Source organism: Oncorhynchus gorbuscha, linkage group LG07 (assembly GCF_021184085.1).
Source record: "Oncorhynchus gorbuscha isolate QuinsamMale2020 ecotype Even-year linkage group LG07, OgorEven_v1.0, whole genome shotgun sequence".
Classification (NCBI taxonomy): Eukaryota; Metazoa; Chordata; class Actinopteri; order Salmoniformes; family Salmonidae; genus Oncorhynchus; species Oncorhynchus gorbuscha.
In genome coordinates, this window is record NC_060179.1 from 41,558,930 (window position 1) to 41,583,622 (window position 24,693).

The following is a 24,693-nucleotide window of genomic DNA, read 5'->3' on the forward strand; positions in this document are numbered from 1 at the left end:
TAATAACAATGGTTCTGCATTACATTAAGAACATAATGTAAAGTGTTACCTTCGACTACTCTAATAACAGAAGAGAGTGAAAACACTACTAGGAACTAGAGATCCCATTAATGCTTTAGAAATGTTTATGTTCCCATTTGAATGAGGTGATGACGACAGGAGGACCATGATGTGATGTATTTTCTTCTGGACTTTGTCTGACAGCTTTGGCAGCAGTCGAAACTCCAGTATAGCGTATGTGACAACTCTGAGTTAGATGTCAACGTACTGGAAAGAGCATGTGGTCACAGAGTGGGATTCATATTTACTCCCAATCCCAACAGGCAACAATTAGCCTAGCGTCTATTTTTACAACAGGTCATTTCCATGAAAAAGGACCCATGAGCACCAATATGTGAAGTTTATAGGAGCATATTTTAATGTGGTGTCAAACGCAAGCTAAGAGTCTATATTTTGTGGAAATGAAGGCATGGATACCTTTTCCTACCCCTTTCCATCCTGGAATAAGCAAAGGTTTTGATTTCTGGTCACACAGATGGAAAGGGGGTCTTAAAAAACATCTACTAGAAAAAGTATTAAAAGGTAAAGGCCCCTGCCAAATAATATCAACATTTATATTTAGTTTTGCATAAATGACTTGCCTTCTGTAGGTTTAAAAGTCAACTGCCCCTCAGAACCAACTTCTCTGGTTTAAAACAGCCTACAGGTAAGTGACATTGATATGAGTTAGAAACATGAATTTGAGTGTCAAAATTGCCTACAACGTGTAAATAGGATAACTTTGGTTATAAAATCAGTCTTGTCCAAAACTCAGTTTTGTTAGTGAGCTCATATGGTTTACTTACATGCCCATGTTTGCCAATGATGCCAAATTGACCAGAGACAACACGCCCCCAGCTGCCATGTGGACATTTGTTGCCAAGTCTGCATATGGGTGCAACGTACACACATTTCGCTCTGCAAATAGGAGTGAAAATGGGCATCCATAAAGTTGGTGAAAACTTCCAATGCAATTCAACAATATGACCAGGAATGGATTACATCCAACACGTACAACATTATTTGATCATGCTAGCGAGGTTAGCTATGATACCACTGATGAGGTGGAAAGTTAAGTTCCTTGGCGTACACATCACTGACAAACTGAAATGGTCCACACACACAGACAGGATGCTGAAGGCGCAACAACGCCTCTTCAACCTCAGGAAGCTGAAGAAATTTGTCTTGTCACCTAAAACCCTCACAAACGTTTACAGATGCACAATTGAGAGCATCCTGTCAGGCTGTATCGCCGCCTTGTACGGCAACTGCACCGCCCTACAACCGCAGGGCTCTCCAGAGGGTAGTGCGGTCTACACAACGGACCACAGGGCAAACTACCTGCCCGCCAGGACACCTACAGCACCCAATATCACAGGAAGGCCAAAAAGATCATCAAGGACAACAACCACCCGAGCCACTGCCTGTACATCCCACTACCATCCAGAAGGCGAGGTCAGTACAGGGGCATCAAAGCTGGGACCGAGAGACTGAAAAACAGCTACTATCTTAAGGCCATCAGACAGTTAAACAGCCATCACTGGCACAGAGAGGTTGCTGCCTACATACAGACTTGAAATCATTGATTGGCCACTTTAATAAATGGAACACTAGTCACTTTAATAATGGCACTTTAATAATGTTTACATATCTTGCATTACTCATCTCATTTGTATATACTGTATTCTATACTATCGATTGCATCTTAGTCTATGCCACTCTGTCATTGCTCATCCATATATTTATATTTATTCCATTCCATATTCCATTAGGTATTTGTTGTGGAATTGTTAGATATTACTTGTTAGATATTGCTGCACTGTCGGAACTAGAAGCACAAACATTTCGCTACACTCAATAACATCTACTAACCATGTGTATGTTACCAATACAATTTGATGAAAGGGGAATGATACTGGACCTAGTGAAAGACATCTAGCTAACGTGTAATGTGATGTAGCATGTCAGAGAAAAATGTGCATATGGCACTTTAGCTAGCTAGCTACCAATAGGCTAACTGCAACCTATGGCATTTAGGTTCAATACAGAGCAGGCAATTAATTGGATACTAGCTTGTTAGATAATCATAGGATGTAGCCAGCTTGGAGATGCATTATTTTAGTATGAATAATCATTATTTTAATATGTTGGTAACCTGCTGTATGAAAGTTATAATGCCCTTGAAACCGGTGTTTGGATGATATTGGTACATCGTCTCGGGCCTAACAACACCCATGACAATATATCCTCCAAACCCCGGCTTCGAGCGTATTATCACTTAATTATCTTTTATTTCATTCACAGGCTACGTACAACATCTGGTGGATTTGTTGTTCAGCAGGGTTGTGGGAACCCCATATCAGGAGCTGTTACAGGAGGCTGAGGCAGTGGCCAGACTCCAGTCCCGCTTCAGATTAATGGAGGACACTTGAATCAGGTTGGTCACATTTAATCTGGTCGATGGTAAAAAATACTATCTGTCCTGGAATTCAACAAACCACTACTTTTGCTAATTTATGAGAAATAAAAAAACATAAGCATTCAGACCATTTACTCAGTACTTTGTTGAAGCACCTTTGGCAGCGATTATCACCTCAAGTCTTCCTGGGTATGATTCTAAAAGCTTGGCACATCTGTATTTAGGGAGTTTCTCCCATTCTTCTCTGCAGATCCTCTCAAGCTCTGTCAGGTTGGATGGGGATCGTTGCTGCATAGCTATTTTAGTCATAAGATTTTAGATCAGGTTTAAGTCAGGTTTAAGTCAGGGCTCTGGCTGGGCCACTCAAGGACATTCAGAGACTTCTCCCGAAGCCACTCCTGCAATGTCTTGGATGTGTGCTTAGGGTCGTTGTCCAGTTGGAAGGTGAATCTTCGCCCCAGTCTGAGGTCCTGAGAGCTCTGGAGCAGGTTCTCATCAAGGATCTCTCTGTTCTTTGCTCCATTCATCTTTGCCTCAATCCTGACTAGTCCTCCCAGTCCCTGCCGCTGAAAAACATCCCCACAGCATGATTCTGCAAACACCATGCTTTACCGTAGGGATGGTGCCAGGTTTCCTCCAGATGTGACGCTTGGCATTCATGCCAAAGAGTTCAATCTTGGTTTCATCAGACCAGAGAATCTTGTTTTTCATGGTCTGAGAGTCTTTAAGTGTTTTTTGGCAAACTCCAAGTGGGCTGTCATGTGCCTTTTACTGAGGAGTGGCTTCCGTCTGGCCACTCTACCATAAAGACCCGATTGGTGGAGTGCTGCAGAGATGGTTGTCCTTCTGGAAGGTTCTCCCATCTCCACAGAGGAACTCTAGAGCTCTGTCAGAGTGACCGTCAGGTTATTGGTCACCTCCCTGACTAAGGCCCTTCTCCTCCGATAGCTCAGCTTGGCCGGGTGGCCAGCTCTGGGAAGAGTCTTGGTGGTTCCAAGCTTCTTCCATTTAAGAATGATGAAGGCCACTGTGTTCTTGTGGACCTTTAATGCTGCAGAAATGTTTTGTTACCCTTCCACATATCTGTGCCTCGACACAATCCTGTTTCGGAGCTCTATGGACAATTCCTTCGACCTCATGGCTTGGTTTTTGTTCTGACATGCATTGTTAACTGTGGGACCTTAAATATCTTAAAATCATTTTAGTCAATAAGATTCTTGCTACGTAAACTTAACTTTCTGAACATTCGAGACGTGTAGTCCACTTGTCATTCCAATCTCCTTGCATTAGCGTAGCTTCTTCTGTAGCCTGTCAACTATGTGTCTGTCTATCCCTGTTCTCTCCTCTCTGCACAGACCATACAAACGCTCCACACCGCGTGGCCGCTGCCACCCTAATCTGGTGGTCCCAGCGCGCACGACCCACGTGGAGTTCCAGGTCTCCGGTAGCCTCTGGAACTGCCGATCTGCAGCCAACAAGGCAGAGTTCATCTCAGCCTATGCCTCCCTCCAGTCCCTCGACTTCTTGGCACTGACAGAAACATGGATCACCACAGATAACACTGCTACTCCTACTGCTCTCTCTTCGTCCGCCCACGTGTTCTCGCACACCCCGAGAGCTTCTGGTCAGCGGGGTGGTGGCATCGGGATCCTCATCTCTCCCAAGTGGTCATTCTCTCTTTCTCCCCTTACCCATCTGTCTATCGCCTCCTTTGAATTTCATGCTGTCACAGTTACCAGCCCTTTCAAGCTTAACATCCTTATCATTTATCGCCCTCCAGGTCCCCTCGGAGAGTTCATCAATGAGCTTGATGCCTTGATAAGCTCCTTTCCTGAGGACGGCTCACCTCTCACAGTTCTGGGCGACTTTAACCTCCCCACGTCTACTTTTGACTCATTCCTCTCTGCCTCCTTCTTTCCACTCCTCTCCTCTTTTGACCTCACCCTCTCACCTTCCCCCCCTACTCACAAGGCAGGCAATACGCTCGACCTCATCTTTACTAGATGCTGTTCTTCCACTAACCTCATTGCAAATCCCCTCCAAGTCTCCGATCACTACCTTGTATCCTTTTCCCTCTCGCTCTCATCCAACACTTCCCACACTGCCCCTACTCGGATGGTATCGCGCCGTCCCAACCTTCGTTCTCTCTCCCCCGCTACTCTCTCCTCTTCCATCCTATCATCTCTTCCCTCTGCTCAAACCTTCTCCAACCTATCTCCTGATTCTGCCTCCTCAACCCTCCTCTCCTCCCTTTCTGCATCCTTTGACTCTCTATGTCCCCTATCTTCCAGGCCGGCTCGGTCCTCCCCCTCCCGCTCCGTGGCTTGACGACTCATTGCGAGCTCACAGAACAGGGCTCCGGCCAGCCGAGCGGAAATGGAGGAAAACTCGCCTCCCTGCGGACCTGGCATCCTTTCACTCCCTCCTCTCTACATTTTCCTCCTATGTCTCTGCTGCTAAAGCCACTTTCTACCACTCTAAATTCCAAGCATCTGCCTCTAACCTTAGGAAGCTCTTTGCCACCTTCTCCTCCCTCCTGAATCCTCCTCCCCCTCCCCCCCCTCCTCCCTCTCTGCAGATGACTTCGTCAACCATTTTGAAAAGAAGGTCGACGACATCCGATCCTCGTTTGCTAAGTCAAACGACACCGCTGGTTCTGCTCACACTGCCCTACCCTGTGCTCTGACCTCTTTCTCCCCTCTCTCTCCAGATGAAATCTCGCGTCTTGTGACGGCCGGCCGCCCAACAACCTGCCCGCTCGACCCTATCCCCTCCTCTCTTCTCCAGACCATTTCCGGAGACCTTCTCCCTTACCTCACCTCGCTCATCAACTTATCCCTGACCGCTGGCTACGTCCCTTCCGTCTTCAAGAGAGCGAGAGTTGCACCCCTTCTGAAAAAACCTACACTCGATCCCTCCGATGTCAACAACTACAGACCAGTATCCCTTCTTTCTTTTCTCTCCAAAACTCTTGAACGTGCCGTCCTTGGTCAGCTCTCCCGCTATCTCTCTCAGAATGACCTTCTTGATCCAAATCAGTCAGGTTTCAAGACTAGTCATTCAACTGAGACTGCTCTTCTCTGTATCACGGAGGCGCTCCGCACCGCTAAAGCTAACTCTCTCTCCTCTGCTCTCATCCTTCTAGACCTATCGGCTGCCTTCGATACTGTGAACCATCAGATCCTCCTCTCCACCCTCTCCGAGTTGGGCATCTCCGGCGCGGCCCACGCTTGGATTGCGTCCTACCTGACAGGTCGCTCCTATCAGGTGGCGTGGCGAGAATCTGTCTCCTCACCACGCGCTCTCACCACTGGTGTCCCCCAGGGCTCTGTTCTAGGCCCTCTCCTATTCTCGTCACTTGGCTCTGTCATAATCTCACATGGTCTCTCCTATCATTGCTATACAGACGACACACAATTAATCTTCTCCTTTCCCCCTTCTGATGACCAGGTGGCGAATCGCATCTCTGCATGTCTGGCAGACATATCAGTGTGGATGACGGATCACCACCTCAAGCTGAACTTCGGCAAGACGGAGCTGCTCTTCCTCCCGGGGAAGGACTGCCCGTTCCATGATCTCGCCATCACGGTTGACAACTCCATTGTGTCCTCCTCCCAGAGCGCTAAGAACCTTGGCGTGATCCTGGACAACACCCTGTCGTTCTCAACCAACATCAAGGCGGTGGCCCGTTCTTGTAGGTTCATGCTCTACAACATCCGCAGAGTACGACCCTGCCTCACACAGGAAGCGGCGCAGGTCCTAATCCAGGCACTTGTCATCTCCCGTCTGGATTACTGCAACTCGCTGTTGGCTGGGCTCCCTGCCTGTGCCATTAAACCCCTACAACTCATCCAGAACGCCGCAGCCCGTCTAGTGTTCAACCTTCCCAAGTTCTCTCACGTCACCCCGCTCCTCCGCTCTCTCCACTGGCTTCCAGTTGAAGCTCGCATCTGCTACAAGACCATGGTGCTTGCCTACGGAGCTGTGAGGGGAACGGCACCTCAGTACCTCCAGGCTCTGATCAGGCCCTACACCCAAATAAGGGCACTGCGTTCATCCACCTCTGGCCTGCTCGCCTCCCTACCACTGAGGAAGTACAGTTCCCGCTCAGCCCAGTCAAAACTGTTCGCTGCTCTGGCTCCCCAATGGTGGAACAAACTCCCTCACGACGCCAGGACAGCGGAGTCAATCACCACCTTCCGGAGACACCTGAAACCCCACCTCTTTAAGGAATACCTAGGATAGGATAAAGTAATCCTTCTCACCCCCCTTAAAATATTTAGATGCACTATTGTAAAGTGGCTGTTCCACTGGATGTCATAAGGTGAATGCACCAATTTGTAAGTCGCTCTGGATAAGAGCGTCTGCTAAATGACTTAAATGTAATGTAAATGTAAATAGACAGGTGTGTGCCTTTCCAAATCATGTCCAACCAATCAAGTTGTAGAAACATGTCAAGGATGATCCATGGAAATAGGATGCACCTGAGCTCAATTTCGATTCTCATAGCAAATGGTCTTAATACGATTCTAAATAAGGTATTTCTGTTTTGAATCTTTATACACGTGCAAACATTTCTAAAAACCTGTTTTCGCTTAGTCATTATGGGGTGTGTGTAGATTGCTGAGGATTTCTTCTTTTAAATTTTATTTTATTTTAGAATAAGGCTGTAAAAGTCTTGTATGTTGTAAGGAGGTGCACCCTTCCTTCCACTGTGCCAATAGATTACTGCTGGGGCCGAGTGAGTAATGCCAACCAGTCAGTGCCATGCTGGCATGTGTCCCTTGTGAATTAGCTGCGAATCAGGATCTCTGATTAGCTATGTTCAACCGTGCATTTACTATTGGCTTCCATGACTGTATGGTGACAGTCTTTCTCTCTCTCCCTCTGTGATATAGGATCTGGGTCGGATATAGGAGTATTCGTCAAAACAGGTCAAGGAACTCCTGTCTTATTTGCACATTGTTACTGTATATAAGCAGAACACTGCTTCTACAGTGTTATGTGAAGTTTGGTTCATTCTACATGGAACTGTTACATTTGAAAGTGATCGAAGCACTTTGTTATTTTACATAAGCTCGGCAATTGGTGCATCACTGTTATCGTCACTTTTTTTATATTACTCTGTAGGCTAGTGACCGATGCAAAGCTACTTCCTGGAGGAAGCTTTGACTCGGTCAGTAGACTACAGAGTGGTGTGAGAAGTGTGCCATCCTCCTGCATCTCACATCTGCCTGTACTTATTGAACTCTGCCTGCTGGGCAATCTAACAGAGGACATAAGGAGAGAGGAGACAAGGCAACACTAGCCAGTTATAGAATATTATGTTCTAGGACAGCTGAGCCGACTCAAGACCGGGCATTCAACTTGGGAGTTGATACTGTTTCCACGGTAACATGCATTTACATAGCATGATGAAACGTTGAAACTAAGTTGCAAGCTGCTTTCATAGCAAGGTGTTTAAAACGAGTGTCTTCAGCTGTGCCACCAGAGACCCTGAGTTCGCGCCCAGGCTCTGTCGTAACCGGCCGCGACCGGGAGGTCCGTGGGGCGACGCACAATTGGCCTAGCGTCGCCCGGGTTAGGGAGGGGTTGGCCGGTAGGGATATCCTTGTCTCATCACGCACCAGCGACTCCTGTGGCGGGCCGGGCACAGTGCGCGCTAACCAAGGTTGCCAGGTGCACGGTGTTTCCTCCAACACATTGGTGCGGCTGGCTTCCGGGTTGGATGCGTGCTGTGTTGAGAAGCAGTGCGGCTTGGTTGGGTTGTGTATCGGAGGACGCATAACTTTCAACCTTCGTCTCTCCCGAGCCCGTACGGGAGTTGTAGCGATGTGACCAGATAGTAGCTACTAAAACAATTGGATACCACGAAATTGGGGAGAAAATGGGGTAAAATTGTAAAAAATTAAATTAAAATAAAAAAACGAGTGTCTTATGAAACATATAAATATACAATGTAAATACATGTTACCGTGGAAAGAGTAATCAAAAAGAGTTATCAAAAACCACAGTCGCAATAGAGTACAGTACCATAGAGCAGAGTACAGTACTGTAGAGCACAATAGAGTAGGTTACCGTAAAGTCGAGTAGAGTTTAATACAGCACACGCAAATAGAGTACAGTACAACATATTATACTATACTCTACTGAACTATACTCTACTCTGTGTTTCTTTACTGTATTGTACTCTACTGTGCCCTACTGTACTGAACTATACTCTTATCTACTTTACTTTACTTTACTGTACTGAACTATACTTTACTATTTTTTACTTTACTGTACTGTACTGTGCTCTTCTGTACTGCAATGTGCTGTACTGTACTCTACTGTATGTGATGTCCAAACTTGTGAAACATAGATGTCTATGATTGGTATAGATTTGGTCCGGTCTGTTTGGGGTGGAGCTCCTTAGAATGTGTGTAAAATAATATCCAAATATGCAAAGGAGGATACTGATATTTTTGTACTTGTTCAGGATACAAGAGAATGTCATTCATAATTATGCATAGTAAAGATCAAGGACCGATGATGTCATTCTGTTATCGTCATTCTGATACTGTCGAGCCACTTCACTTACTGTAGTTCAACAACCAAAATAGATTGTGTATATGTTGTAAGGAGGAGCAGCCTTCCACTGTGCCAATAGACTACTCCTGGGACCGAGTGAGTAATGCCAACCAGTCAGTGCCATGTTAAACCTTGTTTTTACTATTGGCTTCCATGACTGTATGGTGACACCCCATTTTTTTCTGCAGACATCTTTGAGTCATAATTAGGAGTAGATATTTAACTGATTTTTTGGGAAATCGTGGTCACATAAAAAACTGAGGGAGATTTTACTGTCATCTGTTATAGAGGTCGACCGATTATGATTTTTTCAACGCCGATACCGATTATTGGAGGACCAAAAAAGCCGATACTAATTAATCGGACGATTTTTTACATTTATTTGTAATAATGACCATTACAACAATACTGAATGAACACTTATTTTAACTTAATATAGTACATCAATAAAATCAATTTAGCCTCAAGTAAATAATGAAACATGTTCAATTTGGTTTAAATAATGCAAAAACAAAGTGTTGGAGAAGAAAGTAAAAGTGCTATGTAAGAAAGCTAATGTTTCCACGCTGGTGGTTCCTTTTACCATGAGTCTTCAATATTCCAAGGTAAGAAGTTTTAGGTTGTAGTTATTATATCAAATCAAATCCAATTTTATTTGTCACATACACATGGTTAGCAGATGTTAATGCGAGTGTAGCGAAATGCTTGTGCTTCTAGTTCCGACAATGCAGTAATAACCAACAAGTAATCTAGCTAACAATTCCAAAACTACTACCTTATAGACACAAGTGTAAGGGGATAAAGAATAAGTACATAAAGATATATGAATGAGTGATGGTACAGAGTGGCATAGGCAAGATACAGTAGATGGTATTGAGTGCAGTATATACATATGAGATGAGTATGTAAACAAAGTGGCATAGTTAAAGTGGCTAGTGATGCATGTATTACATAAGGATGCAGTAGATGATATAGAGTGCAGTATATGCGTATTCATATGAGATGAATAATGTAGGGTATTATAGGACTATTTCCCTCTATACCATTTGTATTTCATTAACCTTTGACTATTGGATGTTCTTATAGGCACTTTAGTATTGTCAGTGTAACAGTATAGCTTCCGTCCCTCTCCTCGCTCCTCCCTGGGCTCGAACCAGCAACACAGCGACAACAGCCACCATCGAAGCAGCGTTACCCATGCAGAGCAAGGGGAACAACTACTAGAAGGCTCAGAGCGAGTGACGTTTGAAACGCTATTAGCACGTGCTAACTAGCTAGCCATTTCACTTCGGTTACACCAGCCTCATTTCGGGAGTTAATAGGCTTGAAGTCATAAACAGCTCAATGCTTGACGCACAACGAAGAGCTGCTGGCAAAACGCACGAAAGTGCGGTTTGAATTAATGTTTACATGCCTGCTTCTGCCTACCACCGCTCAGTCAGATACTTAGATACTTGTATGCTTGTATGCTCAGTCAGATTATATGCAATGCAGGACACGCTAGATAATATCTAGTAATATCATCAACCATGTGTAGTTAACTAGTGTTTATGATAAATTGTTTTTTATAAGATAAGTTTAATGCTAGCTAGCAACTTACTGTGGCTTACTGCATTCGTGTAACAGGCAGTCTCCTTGTGGGGTGCAACGAGACAGAGGCAGGTCGTTATTGCGTTGGACTAGTTAACTGTAAGGTTGCAAGATTGGATCCCCCGAGCTGATAAGGTGAAAATCTGTCGGTCTGGCCCTGAACAAGGCAGTTAACCCACCGTTCCTAGGCCGTCATTGAAAATAAGAATGTGTTCTTAACTGACTTGCCTAGTTAAATGAAGGTATATGTAAAAAATATAAAACATTTATCGGCAAATCGGCGGCCAAAAATACAGATTTCCGACTTGAAATCGGCCCTAATTAACCGGCCATTCCGATTAATCGGTCGACCTCTAATATGTTACCAAACTTTGCATCTGCGCTATTCTTAAATGTGTTTCAGTAAAAATGTATGGAGGCAATTGTTAAAAGTAGACTTCTGCATATAGGTGTATGGTTTGTTAAACTTTGCAATCAAAGGTTTTAGCTTGGCACAGAGTGAAAAGGTTACTGTCCTGGCACCTCTGTTACCATGGAATTGCCAAACACCAAACTCACAGCTGGAGCCCTGGGCTTGTTACTTAACCCATGATGTCATGGGACCACATCTGTCACGTCTACACCCGCTCCCCCGCTCTGGCACTCGATGTCGCCGGTCTATAGCTCAGCATTCAACACCATAGTGCCCGCGAAGCTCATCACTAAGCTAAGGACCCTGGGACTAACCACCTCCCTCTGCAACTGGATCTTGGACTTCCTGATGGGCCGCCCCCCAGGTGGTAAAGGTAGGCAACAACACGTCTGCCACGCTGATCCTCAACACTGGGGCCCATCAGGGGTGTGTACTTAGTCACCTCCAGTACTCCCTGTTCACCAACGACTGCGTGACCAAACACAACTCCATCATTAAGTTTGCTGACATAACAACAGTGGTAGGCCTGATCACCGACAAAGATGAGACAGCATATAGGGAGGAGATCAGAGGAATGGCAGTGTGGTGCCAGGACAACAACATCTCCCTCAATGTGAGCAAGACAAAGGAGCTGATCGTGGACTACAGGTGGGCCGAACAGGCCCACATTAACAACAAACCTTTTCCCCCTCAGGAGACTGAAAAGATTTGTCATGGGCCCCCAGATCCTCAAAAATGTCTACAGCTGCACCATCGACAGCATCCTGATCGGTTGCGTTACCGCCTGGTATGGCAACTGCTCGGCATCCGACCGTAAGGCGCTACAGAGGGTAGTACGTATAACCCAGTACATCACTGGGGCCAAGCTTCCTGCAATACAGTAATAGGCGTGGTCAGAGGAAAGCCCATAAAATTGTCAGAGACTCCAGTCACCCAAGTCAAAGACTGTTTTCTCTGCTACCGCACGGCAAGCGGTACAGGAGCACCAAGTCTAGTACAAAAAGGCTCCCCCTCCCCGCATTTGAGTTATACACTGCTGCTACTTGCTGTTTATTATCTATGCATAGTCACTTCACCCTCTACCTACATGTACAAATGACCTCTAACCTGTACACCCGCACACTGACTCAGTACCCGTACCACCTGTATACAGCCTCATTATTGTTATGTTATTGTGTTTACTTTTATTATTTTTTTAAACTTTAGTTTATTTGGTAAATATTTTCTTAACTCTTCTTGAACTGCACTGTTGGTTAAGGGCTTGTAAGTAAGCATTTCACGGTAAGATCTACACTTGTTGTATTCGACGCATGTGACAAATAAAGTTTGATTTGATTTACTAACTATACATCCTGGCAACCCATCATTACGCACACCTAGCAATCATCATTACACATACCTGCGCCCCATTATTAGACACCTGAACTTCATCACAACCCTGATTATTCCCCCTTTATTTAGCCCTCAGTTGTCAGGGTTTTACAGTGCATTCAGAAAGTATTCAGACACCGTGCCTTTTTTCCACATTTTGTTACGTTACAGCCTTAAAATGGATTCAATAAATGTTTTTCCTCATCAATCAACACACAATAACCCATAATGACATTGGGAAAAAAGTTATTTTTTAAATAGCTTATTTAAGTATTCATACTCAAAATTGAGTTTAGGTGCTTGATTGGAGTCCACCTGTGGTAAACTTAATTGATTGGACATGATTTGAAAAGGCACACACCTGTCTATACAAGATCCCACAGTTGACAGTGCATGTCAGAGCAAAAACCAAGCCATGAAGTCGAAGGAATTGTCCCTAGAGCTCCGAGACAAGATTGTGTCAAGGCACAGATATGGGGAAGGATAATATAACATTTCTGCAGCATTGAAGGTCAACAAGAAGACCGTGGCCTCCATCATTCTTAAATGGAAGAAGTTTGGAACCACCAAGACTCTTGCTAGAGCTGGCCGCCCGGCCAAACTGAGAAATCAGGCGAGAAGGGTCATTCATCTGTGAATTCGATGGTCACTCTGACGGAGCTCCAGAGTTCCTCTGTGGAGATGGGAGAACCTTCCAGAAGGACAACCATCTCTGCAGCACTGCACCAATCAGGCCTTTGCGGTAGAGTGGCCAGACGGAAGCCACACCTCAGTAATAGGCACATCACAGTCCGCTTGGAGTTCTCTAGTCTGATGAAACCAAGACAATACAGGAGTAGCTTCGGGACAAGTCTCTGAATGTCCTTAAGTGGCCCAGCTAGAGCCCAGACTTAAACCTGATCGAACATCTCTGGAGAGAGCTGAAAATAGCTGTGCAGTGTCGCTCCCCATCCAACCTGACAGAGCTTGAGAGGATCTGCAGAGAATAATGGGAGAAAGTAACTAAATACATGTGTGCCAAGCTTGTAGCGTCATACCCAAGAAGATTTGAGGCTGTAATCGCTGCCAAAGTTGCTTCAACAAAGTACTGAGTAAAGGGGGTGAATACTTATGTAAATGTGATATTTCCATTTATTGTTTTTATAAATGTGCACAAATTTCTAAAAAAACTGTTTTTGCTTTGTCATTATGGGGTACTGTGTGTAGATTGATCAGGAAATAATATATTTAATACATTTTAGAATAAGGCTGTAACATAACAAAATGTGTAAAAAATCAAGGGGTCTGAATACTTTCCGAATGCGCTGTAAAACCCTCTGACTCTGAAACATTAGTATTTCGTCAACATGTATGAAAAGACGTTGTGTGTAGAGTAAGTTTTATGTTTACTTAAGAGTGTGTCCAGAGATAAAGTCATGCAAGTTGGGATTTCAATCAGTTTTTGCAGAGTTCTATGCTGACCTTTTTTTTTAATTACAAGGAACAAGTGTGCGCCTACGTTGAAAAATGTAGGCCCGTACAAATACATTTTAGGGCACAATTAAAAATATTTGAGATATTAAAGCTATAATCCTTACTTTTTCTAGGCACACTGCGGGTAAAATTGTCAAGTCCTGTTTTGTAATGTTGAAATCCCAGAGTTTGGCAGTGGAGAGAAGCGGGCATGCAGGAAAGGTGTGGAGGGTTGTGAGGCCACTCACTGGCACTGCCACAGTAAGGAATCCCTGGCTCAGCTTCACTCAATCACCCAGGTTGCCCTGGTGATGGAAGGATGTCATAGAATTTACCATGCTATAATGCCCATTGGCCATCTCTCTGACTTACTCCACATCATTGGTTCCTTTCCCTCCCTGCCCCCACCTTCTTCCAGCTCCTATAATAGATCACTCTTTAAGGATTTGCTGCATCATTATGACAAGCTCTATCTTTCTTTGGTCTTTCATGGAGAAAAACATGGCATCTAATCAAAGTATGAGCCAAAATGACATAAAGGGCAGCCATTTTGAGGGTATCATTGCTGTCTGTCGTCGTTGATAAACACAGGTCAAACAGCTAGGAGAAACACACTGTTCCAGACCATTGGCTTCCTCCAGTCCACCTCCCATCCTCTGATTTAGAAGATGCTGTCATCGGGAAGAGCAAAGAATGGTCGGGTGTGGCGTCTGCATGGTCCTAAGGGGCTCCGACTCATATCCCTTAGCAGCGCCTGCATGTCTCCCAGCGTCCCAGTACAGTGGTTGCAGCAACGCTCAGCTGCAGACAGCAACGTCTCTGACCGAGAGCCTCTACAGTTTACAGAGAGAACAGGGCTGATGACGTCCCACAGGAACACACTCAGAAGCTCTTACAATCGAACTGTCTCAGATTATTTTTTACTGAAACTACCGTCTAAAATTGCCCTATGCCATTTCAGTAGTATAGCTACCGGTAAGGCCCTGAGTTTTCCCTGACCACGTGACCTGACCAAGAACAACTCATGGCGCTAACCCTGACTACAGGATCTCATTATGGACCACTTGTAAGTTGCAAGTCCTGTTTGATCATGATCAGGGGAGCGCACAGAAAACAAGATCATTCCATCTCTCTGAGAGGCACATTTCTGAACCATATCTCGAGAGGCAATACCATCCCCCTATCTTCTCTTCCTTAATTTCTGTCACTTTCACGGCATGCATGTAACAGCTCTGAAAGGTTGTGGCCTGTTTTATGTGAAGCAATCAGGATCCACAAAAAGGGTCGACTGCAGGGGAAAAGGACTGATGTCAGAGTGATATGTAAACATGGAGAGAATGAGGAAGAGAGAGGAACATGAAGAGAGAGGCAATTCCATGGTAACAGAATGACACTGAGACTTAAAACATCTATCATCTTCAAATGTATGCCAAACAAAAACCATTGATTGCAAAGTTAACAAACTCTATGCACAAGGACAACTTTCAACAATTTCCACAGAAAATTGTACAAAAACGCATTTACACTGAAAAAAATATAAACGTGACATGCACCTTTCATTTTCTCATAATTACAGTGGAGCCCAGAGATGGGGCCCGTCTCTGATTGCTTGTAGGAATCTATTACTGCCCTATCACCATGATTAACGAGGATGTACACATACACACTCATCGTGTGTGAAGAAGCTGATGACAGTGCCTTTCAACACATCGGTGAGGTGCAACACTTCACACTATAAAAGGTAATGTCACCTCTGTCACCTCCCATTAACCGGTCCACTACTGAACCCTCTGTAGCAATACACCACTCACTGCATCTTGTTTGACCTCAGAACTCACATTAACAACCCCCTGCTAATGGCTAGGCTTTAGCTCAGAGTGTTAACACAATAGTGTGCAAACAACCTGGGTTTAAACCCAGTCTGTCATACCTAAAAGATTGAATTTGGCATGCACAAACACATTTTGTCATTGCATTAGGCATCTGTGACACCACAGAATATTGATTACGTTCCAAGTAAAGGGCTATCAATTCATAAGCCCTGAAAATGACCATACATACACTGCACTGCAGAATTAAGTCGAGTATTCGCACAATGTTTGACAAATGGGGTTCATTAACTTTTAACGTTCCAGCAGTCGGGGAGGAGGAAAAACAGATGAACGTCATTTATGTTCACCCCCTTATGGAGTAATTTGTCCTAACTCGAAAACATGTAGAAAGACACTCTCATTAAGACCCAGCAGTTGGGTGGCGGTGGTCTTCAAACCAAGACCAGGTTAATGGTATTGAGGGTTGACAGGGTCAAGAAAACAATGCCTCTCATAAGACACAGTAGTGCTTGCCACATGGGGACATCCATGCAGTGGTTAAAGAAGTCCGGGATTGACAGCGAATCCCTGAATGGATTCTATACCCTGACGGACACACACAAGTGCCACATGCCTGCCCTTGTATCAGCATAGAGTAAACGCTGAAACAAAGCTAAGAAAACACTCAAACTCCGAGACGAACCCCAATCGTTGCCCCTGGTGAGACATTAACTGGTTAGATAGCACATGCACAGAGCATTGTCACAGATACATAGGCTTACTGCAGCAGTCACCAACCTTTTCAAGCCAAAGATCACATCCCAAGTCCAAACATAAAACCAAGATCTACCACTTGCAAATAATGATGACAAAACAAGGCCACAACGTAGTTCCACTTTGACATTATTTATTTTTTTACCTGTCAGTCACACACAACGTTTTCATTTAATTACACAAATAGTATAATCAGAAATGCAACTGTCATTCAACATTTTATAACAGTCATATTACATGTTTCAATATTTCCTCAGGTCTATTACTCATTCACCATTCATATGGTGAATGACAAAATGACAATACTCAAGTAAGTGCAACTAGCATTCAAAATATTATGACAACAGTCACATCATTCAATTGTTCAAAAATATGTTCACACAAATCACAGCCCTACCACCATTCATTACCTCAATAATCAGTCAATTACAGGCCTAAGCCAATCATGTACAGTACTGTTTCACTTTCCCTTTTGAACAACATACAACACAGATCATATCATTTTGTAAACAATATAGCCTACAAACAGATTTCAAACTGGCAATACTCACTCACTCTGATGGCTGTGGATGAGATCACCTCCCCACACACACACACATTCAATGTGATGGCTGTGATTGCACACTATCAGCAAGTGCTCTATAGTCTGGCTCATAGTTTGTCACAGCAAGTCTGACACTGTCTGTAAGATGTCTATTAGTTAGACAAGACCTGTTATTTGACTTGATTCTTTTTATCTATGAAAAGGCCATCTCACAGCGATGTGCTGATCCAAAGTAGGCCTTCGCCTTAAGTGCGCAGGATGAGCTGTCGGTTTGGTAGAAAGCGACTGCTGTGCTTTCAATACAGACTTGAGCTCGTCAACTTTCTTTGAGCGAAGTGTGCTCTTTAGCGGGTAGTTTTTTAAATTTTACTTGGGGTGAATGGTGTTTGTGGTGCCGCTCCACGTTACCCCTTTTTGCGAGGGCTACAGCCTGGTGACAAATCAGGCAAATCCTTTTGTCCTTAACTACGGTGAACAGAAAATCGTGTTCCCATTCTTCATGACATGATACATTTTTTGCTCTTTCTGTTGTGCCTCCGCCATCGTTTCGTTAGATTGTGTATCGTTAGCTTGATAGCTCGTGAGCGTTACAAGTGCCTGAGCTATTCAGGGACATAATTTGTCAGAGGTTAAACCTAGAAACGGTATTTGATTGGCCAGATAACCCCTGCCCGCCCCTCCACCCCATCACTACACACAGAGCTCACACATGGAGCCTTTCATTTGAAATTAAATGTATAAATAATAATTAATACATTTAAACATTTAGACGTTTATGGGTTTTTTTCTATGATTTTGAAAACTCCTCACGATCGACTTTGAATGCTTCCAAGATTGACTTGTCGAGCGATCAAAAGGGTTGGTGACTCCTGGCTTACTGTAAATACAGCAGCTAGAGAAAGAAACTCTGGATTTGTCTTCAATGAGACTTCAGGTATCCTTGGGATTCCACATGCAAAGTTTGGCAGCCATGTCCCATCATTCTCTTCCCTGTCTTATGGGACACTGGCACTGCCTGCTACCTCAGGGTATGTAATGTCACCTATCCTCACACAAGGCCTTGAACAGGGTTTACCATCCCCAGTATGGCACTCAAACCTTCACAGCCAAGATCCAAAGAAAAGCCATACACGTTGCCCTAAGTTACAAGCATAGTTTGTTGTTTGCCATTGAACAAACCCGTTCATCAATCAAATAATGGTTCCAGGCACGGTTATACATCATTCCAACTTCGTTTTGAAATGGATAACAGTAAAAGCACAAGATGGATACCCCAAAATAATGAAGACATTAGTGGCGTGCCTGCTTTTTTCCCTGAGAATAACATGCAATTTACGCCAATGTCTTCAATGTCTTCAATCATCAGCAATAACAGGGCAGAATGACAGTCAGTCAGTAATGGTAAGGCCAGAAATGCAAGGCAAATAATGCCCCTTGGGTCTGATAGTCGAAACAAATCATAAAGTATTTTTTTTTTAAAGACAATTTCTCACTGTTGCTGAGGATTAGGAACCCATTTTCTGACATCCTTATTTCCTGGAAAACAGGGAATGGGGATAACATAACAGTTTCCCCTATTTCCTTTTGCTCTTTTATCAGTGCCCACATTCTTTCACTTCCGCTGCTGACCCAGCAGCATGGCCAATAGTTCCAAAACACAAATCTCTTTTTCACGTTTTTGAGATGAAAACATCCTTTCCTAAAGAGATCCCGGCACTTCCCGCTAACATAACAGTTTCCCCCAATCAAGACCTGACCTCTCACAGAAAGTCCAATCAACACAAAAACTGTGAATGAGAAGATTTTAAAAAACAGCCAGAGGAATTAAAGCAGTTGTCTTTAATTAGGGATGCCTGTTGCCTTCCTCACCACAGCCCAGACAGTCACACATTTTCACACAGACAAATTTTTATACAACACCATTACACAGGACCACGCTAAAATAGTACAACATATAATTGAAAAAGCCTTTGCGGTAATGCATCTTCTTCCCCATAGCTTATTGAGTGAGCCAGTGTAAGCCAGGCAGCTGCCAAGGTCACAGAGACATCCCTATTTACATGGATGCCCAGCAGTCAGGAGCCCTGCTGGTGCCTCCACCCTCTAAATGTGACTAATTGCTCCTACAGTTCTGCTTCTTAGGGTACAGGTTATAACTCAGTACCGGGATGTTACGCCTCAGTGGGCTAGTGCTCCATGCATCAGCTTCAGCTCTCAAAGTATACAGGGACACACGCACACTTGTGCATGCATGGACACACACACACACACACACACACACACACACACACACACACACACACACACACACACACACACACACACACACACACACACACACACACACACACACACACACACACACACACACACACACACACACACACACACAGCTGGATGGGACGACATGCTGATGAGGTCACTAGAGTGTGGTGATATTAACACACCACACCTGGCTACACCCACAGGGCAGAGGTACATGTATGCTTTGACTCTCTTACAAAGATAGTAAATGAGATCACAACACTTCAATTAACCGGTGTGCCTTGTTAAAAGTTAATTTGTGGAATTTCTTTCCTTCTTAGTGCATTTGAGCCAATCAGTTGTGTTGTGTTAAGGTAGGGGTGGTATACAGAAGATAGCCCTATTTGGTTAAAAAAAAGCCAAGTCCATATTATGGCAAGAACAGCTCAAATAAGCAAAGAGAAATGACAGTCCATCATTACTTTAAGACATGAAGGTCAGTCAATCTGGTAAATTTCCATAACTTTGAAAGTTTCTTCAAGTGCAGTCGCAAAAACCATCAAGAGCTATGATGAAACTGGCTCTCATGAGGACCGCCACAGGAAAGGAAGACCCAGAGTTACCTCTGCTGCAGAAATTGCAGCCCAAATAAATGCTTCAGAGTTCAAGTAACAGACACATCTCAACATCAACTGTTCAGAGGAGACAGTGTGAATCAGGCCTTCATGATCGAATTGCTGCAAATAAACCACTACTAAAGGACACCAATAAGAAGAAGAAACTTGCTTGGGCCAAGAAACACGACCAATAGACATTAGGCCGGTGGAAATCTGTCCTTTGAGATTTTTGGTTCCAACCGCCGAGTCTTTGTGAGACACAGAGTAGATGAACGAATGATCTCTGTATGTGTAGTTCCCACTGCAAAGCATGGAGGTGTGATGGTGCTTTGCTGGTGACACTGTCTGTTATTTATTTAGAATTAAAGGCCACTTAACCAGCATGGCTAGCACAGCATTATGCTGCGATATGTCATCCCATCTGGTTTGTGCTTAGTGGCACTAACAATTGTTTTTCAACACCTCCAGGCTGTGTAAGGGCTGCATCAGATGACCTGGCCTCCACAATCACCCAACCTCAACCCAATTGAGATGGTTTGGGATGAGTTGGACCGTAAAGTGAAGGGAAAGCAGCAACCAGGAAACGCAGCCAACAAGTGCTCAGCATATGTGGGAACTCCTTCAAGACTGTTGGAAAAGCATTCCAGGTGAAGCTGGTTGAGAGAATGCCAAGAGTGTGTAAAGCTGTCATCAAGGCAAAGGGTGGCTACTTTGAAGGATCTAAAATATAATATATTAGTTGGTTACTACATGATTCCATATGTGTTATTTAATCATTTTGATGTCTTCACTATTATTCTACAATGTAGAAAATAGTCAAAATAAAGAAAAACAATTGAATGAGTAGGTGTGTCCAAACTTTTGACTGGTACTGTAGCTCCAGATTCCATTCAATGGTCACAAAGGAATCCTCCCAAGGCTTTTTAATAGTGACTCATCCTTTCTAAATGCCCAGATGATAGTGATCGGAGAATATGGTCTAAGACTCCTCCTTCGTTCCAGTACTACAACTAGGTAGTCTAGCAGTTAAGCACGTTGGACCAGTAACCAAAACGTTGTGGGTTCAAATCCTATAGCCGGCAAGGTGGAAAAGTCTGCTGTTCTGCCCTTGAGCAAGGCAGTTAACCCCCAACAACTATCATGTTTTAAGGTATGACCCAAGTGCAGGCAGTGTTGAAGAAACAAATGTTTATTCATTAAGTAGGGGCAGGCAAACGATAGGTCAAGGCAGGCAGGGGTCAATAATCCCGAGGGGGTGAAAGGTACCAGAACACCAGACAGGAGGAAGGTAAACCGTTGGTAGGTTTGAATGAACAAAACTAACTCGCACAGACAGACAGAAAACACAGGTATAAGTACCCAGGGGATAATGGGGAAGATGGGCGACACCTGGAGGGGGGTAGAGACAAGCACAAAGACAGGTGAAACAGATAAGGGCATGACAACAACAACTACTCCCCGGGTGCCGATGATGTTGATCAAGCCAGCCCCCCACACAGAAGATGCATTTCGGTTGAATGCATTCAGTTGTGCAACTGACTAGGTATCCATTTTCCCTTAAACTGCTTCCATCACAGTTTCCTATTCCCTCTGCCTGCCAAGTCCACTCTGTTGAGAGGTTATACCTTTTGCATTGATCAGCATCTGTATCAGTGTCTGACTAACTGACTCAGCGAAGCCTTAAAGAGCAAGTCAGCAGGCTATGCTATAAGGATGTTATGACATAGAATATCCTGTAGGTGTGCCAGCGTCATCCGTTAACATTATCTCAGACTCAGGCAAGAAAAACAAAGTGGTTGTAACATACTTTTACCACCGCAGGGCTGTATTAGAGTCAACACTGACAATGCAGAAGTCATTAACCTGAGAACGAAAACGAGTTAATCTGGTTGTGGTGCATACATCATTGTCTTTGTGTTTAATCTGACTAGCAGGTCCTGTTTGCCAATTTTGATTACCTGAATAATAATGAGTCGAGTCGAAACAAACACAACATTGATTGTGCATTGGGTTATGCATCAGTGACAGAGAAAAGCTCCTCAGTAATGCGACAAAGACACAATGTTGACATGACTTTTATACTAAACAAAAATATAAAACACAACATGCAACAATTTCAAAGATTTTACTGAGTTACAGTTCAAAAATGAAATCCGTCAATTGAAATAAGTTCATTAGGCCCTAATCTATGGATTTCACATGACTGGATGGATTTCACATCTGTTGAGCACAGATACCTTAAAAAAGAAGGTAGGGGCATGGATCAGAAAACCAGCCAGTATCTGGTGTTACCACCATCTGCCTCATGCAGTGTGACACATCTCCTTCTCATAGAGTTGACCAGGCTGTTGATTTTGGCCTGTGGATTGTTGTCACACTTCTCTTCAATGGCTGTGCGAAGTTCCTGGATATTGGCAGGAACTGGAACACGCTGTCATACACGTCAATCCAGAGCACCCCAAACATGCTCAATGAGTGACATTTCTGGTGAGTATGCAGACCATGAAAGAACTGGGACATTTTCAGATTCCAGGAATTGTGTACAGATCCTTGCAACATGGGGCCGTGCATTATCATGCTGAAACATGAGGTAATGGCGGCGGATGAATGGCACGGCAATGGGCCTCAGGATCTCGTCTCTGTATTTCTGTGCATTCAAATTGCCATCGATAAAATGCAATTGTGTTCATTGACGGTAGCTTATACCTGCCAATACCCTATTCCCTCCGCCAACATGGGGGCGCTCCGTTCACAACGTTGACATCAGCAAACCACTAGCCCACACAACGCTATTCACATGGTTTGCGGTTGTGAGGCCGGTTGGACGTACTGCCAAATTCTCTAAAACAACGATCGAGGCGGCTTATGGTGTAGAAATGACCATTCAGTTATCTGATAAGAGCTTTGGTGGACATTCCTGCAGTCAGCATGCAAATTGCACGCTCCCTCAAAACTTGAAACATCTGTGGCATTGTGTTGTGTGACAAAACTGCACATTTTAGAGTGGCCTTTACTGGCCCTGGCACAAGGTGCACCTGTGTAATGATTATGATGTTTAATCAGCTTCTTGATATGCCACACTTGTCAGGTGGATGGATTATCTTGGCAAATGAGAAATGCTCACTAACAGGGATGTAAACAAATGTGTGCACAAAATATTAGAGAAATACGCTTTTTGTGTGCATGTAAAATTTCTGGCATCTTTTATTTCAGATCATGAAACATGGGACCTACACCTTACATGTTGTGTTTATATTTTTGGGCAGTGTAGTTACCGTATAAGGTATGGGTGGGTCCCATTCTCTCTTACTGTATCCCTGTCTGTCACAACCCAATTTGGCCTCACTAATACCACTACCCCAGAGACATAAAAACCACTAGTGCTCTTGGCTCTGCTGTTACCGTAGTAACAGAGACACACAGATAATGGATTTCATTTCACTGAATAGGGGGCACATTCTTGCCCCACAAATATTCAAATTAGGAGAAAACACCAGTTCAGACTATCTGATATTGCAGGCCTTCTGTCAAGACATAGTAGACAGAACAGGCAAATGGCATGCAACCCGTGTCTACATTCTACAGTGAGCCTTGTGTTTTCAAATTCTATGCAATTTCGACATGTATTTTCTATTGTTGGATAGCACTCTTGACTGTAGTGAATAAATGTGGTTAATACCCAGGAATTCTAGTACAACATAGTTTCAACATCAATGACTCTTCCTTTGATTAGCGAATAGGCTATATGAGATTTTGTTTGGACTTTACCTTTAAATTGCATACGCATTATGCTATTCCCATTACAGTAAAGCATTGAACAATTTGCTTTTGCGATGTCCAGGTGTCCAACATCAGTTTGGAATTAGTACCCAAGCAGAGAATGCCTCGCATTCGCGTCGTGTCACATTCGCACACTCCCCGATTGTGCGTGCGAACCATGGTCAACCGCGCGACCACTGATACATCAATTAAGGCCTTATAAAGAAAACTTCTAAAACCAGCAGTAGTGCATACAGATGTCACCTGCAATATGAACATGCAAACTTCACGTAAGATTCAATCATTTTCGACCGAGAAGTCGGATGGAGCATATATAGGCAGCCTTTTCTGCCTCATCGAAGTACGTCCAAGATTGCACAACTAAATGGGTCTCTTAATAAATGTGCCCTTACCTGCCCACTGTTTGGTTGGCGAGCTGTCGCATTCTATTGAATTGCTTCTTCATCTTCTATTTTTCTGCGTTAACACCGATGGATAGAGCGACTCCACATTTCTCATTGACAAAACAGTCCGGATCTCCAACGAGAATTACAAGACAGCCCACCTTTTAACAATCCTTTTTCATCATAGTCATAAGGAACGCATCGCAAATCAAGAGTAATAGGGGAGACAATTTCAACGCATTTTATGGTCCCTGTCACGCAGTCCACTGCTCAGAGATGCTGTACCAATTTCTCCGGGCAGAGTGACAGCTCACGACACGACGCTGCGCAGTAGCGCAGTATGGGGAATGTAGTTCCACCGACCAAACGTTGAGCCTACAAAGAGACCATCATGAATTCTTCATGATACCGTGTTTAAAACAAAGTGTACACACTTTTTTTCAACCTGACAAAATATCTAGCTAACACCCTTGTTCAGTTTAAAAGCAATTCCATTGCTCTATAGGTAGGTTACATTGAAAAACAAGAATTGAGTGGGCAATCACTATTCATATGGGCCAAGGTCTACTTGCAGACCCCAAGTACCAAAATATACTTTTTGCATTTCAGTATAGACAATTTAATCTACTTACAATATCAGGTGAAATATGCATCTAATACAACATGACAGATAATGTCTAAGGAACG

At 43.9% G+C, this 24,693-nt stretch overlaps 1 protein-coding gene across 4 annotated transcripts in view; it reads right to left on the bottom strand.

The window, feature by feature from the left end:
• LOC124039863 (rho GTPase-activating protein 44-like) overlaps positions 1–24,281 on the bottom strand; it is a 117,410-nt gene extending 93,129 nt beyond the window's left edge. For all 4 annotated transcript variants that reach the window (XM_046356347.1, XM_046356350.1, XM_046356348.1 and 1 more), the window contains exon 1: positions 24,016–24,281. In XM_046356347.1, coding sequence (XP_046212303.1) covers positions 24,016–24,068 — 53 coding nt within the window. In that variant the 5' untranslated portion in view covers positions 24,069–24,281. The remainder of the gene's footprint in view (positions 1–24,015) is intronic.
• Positions 24,282–24,693: the final 412 nt, after the last annotated feature.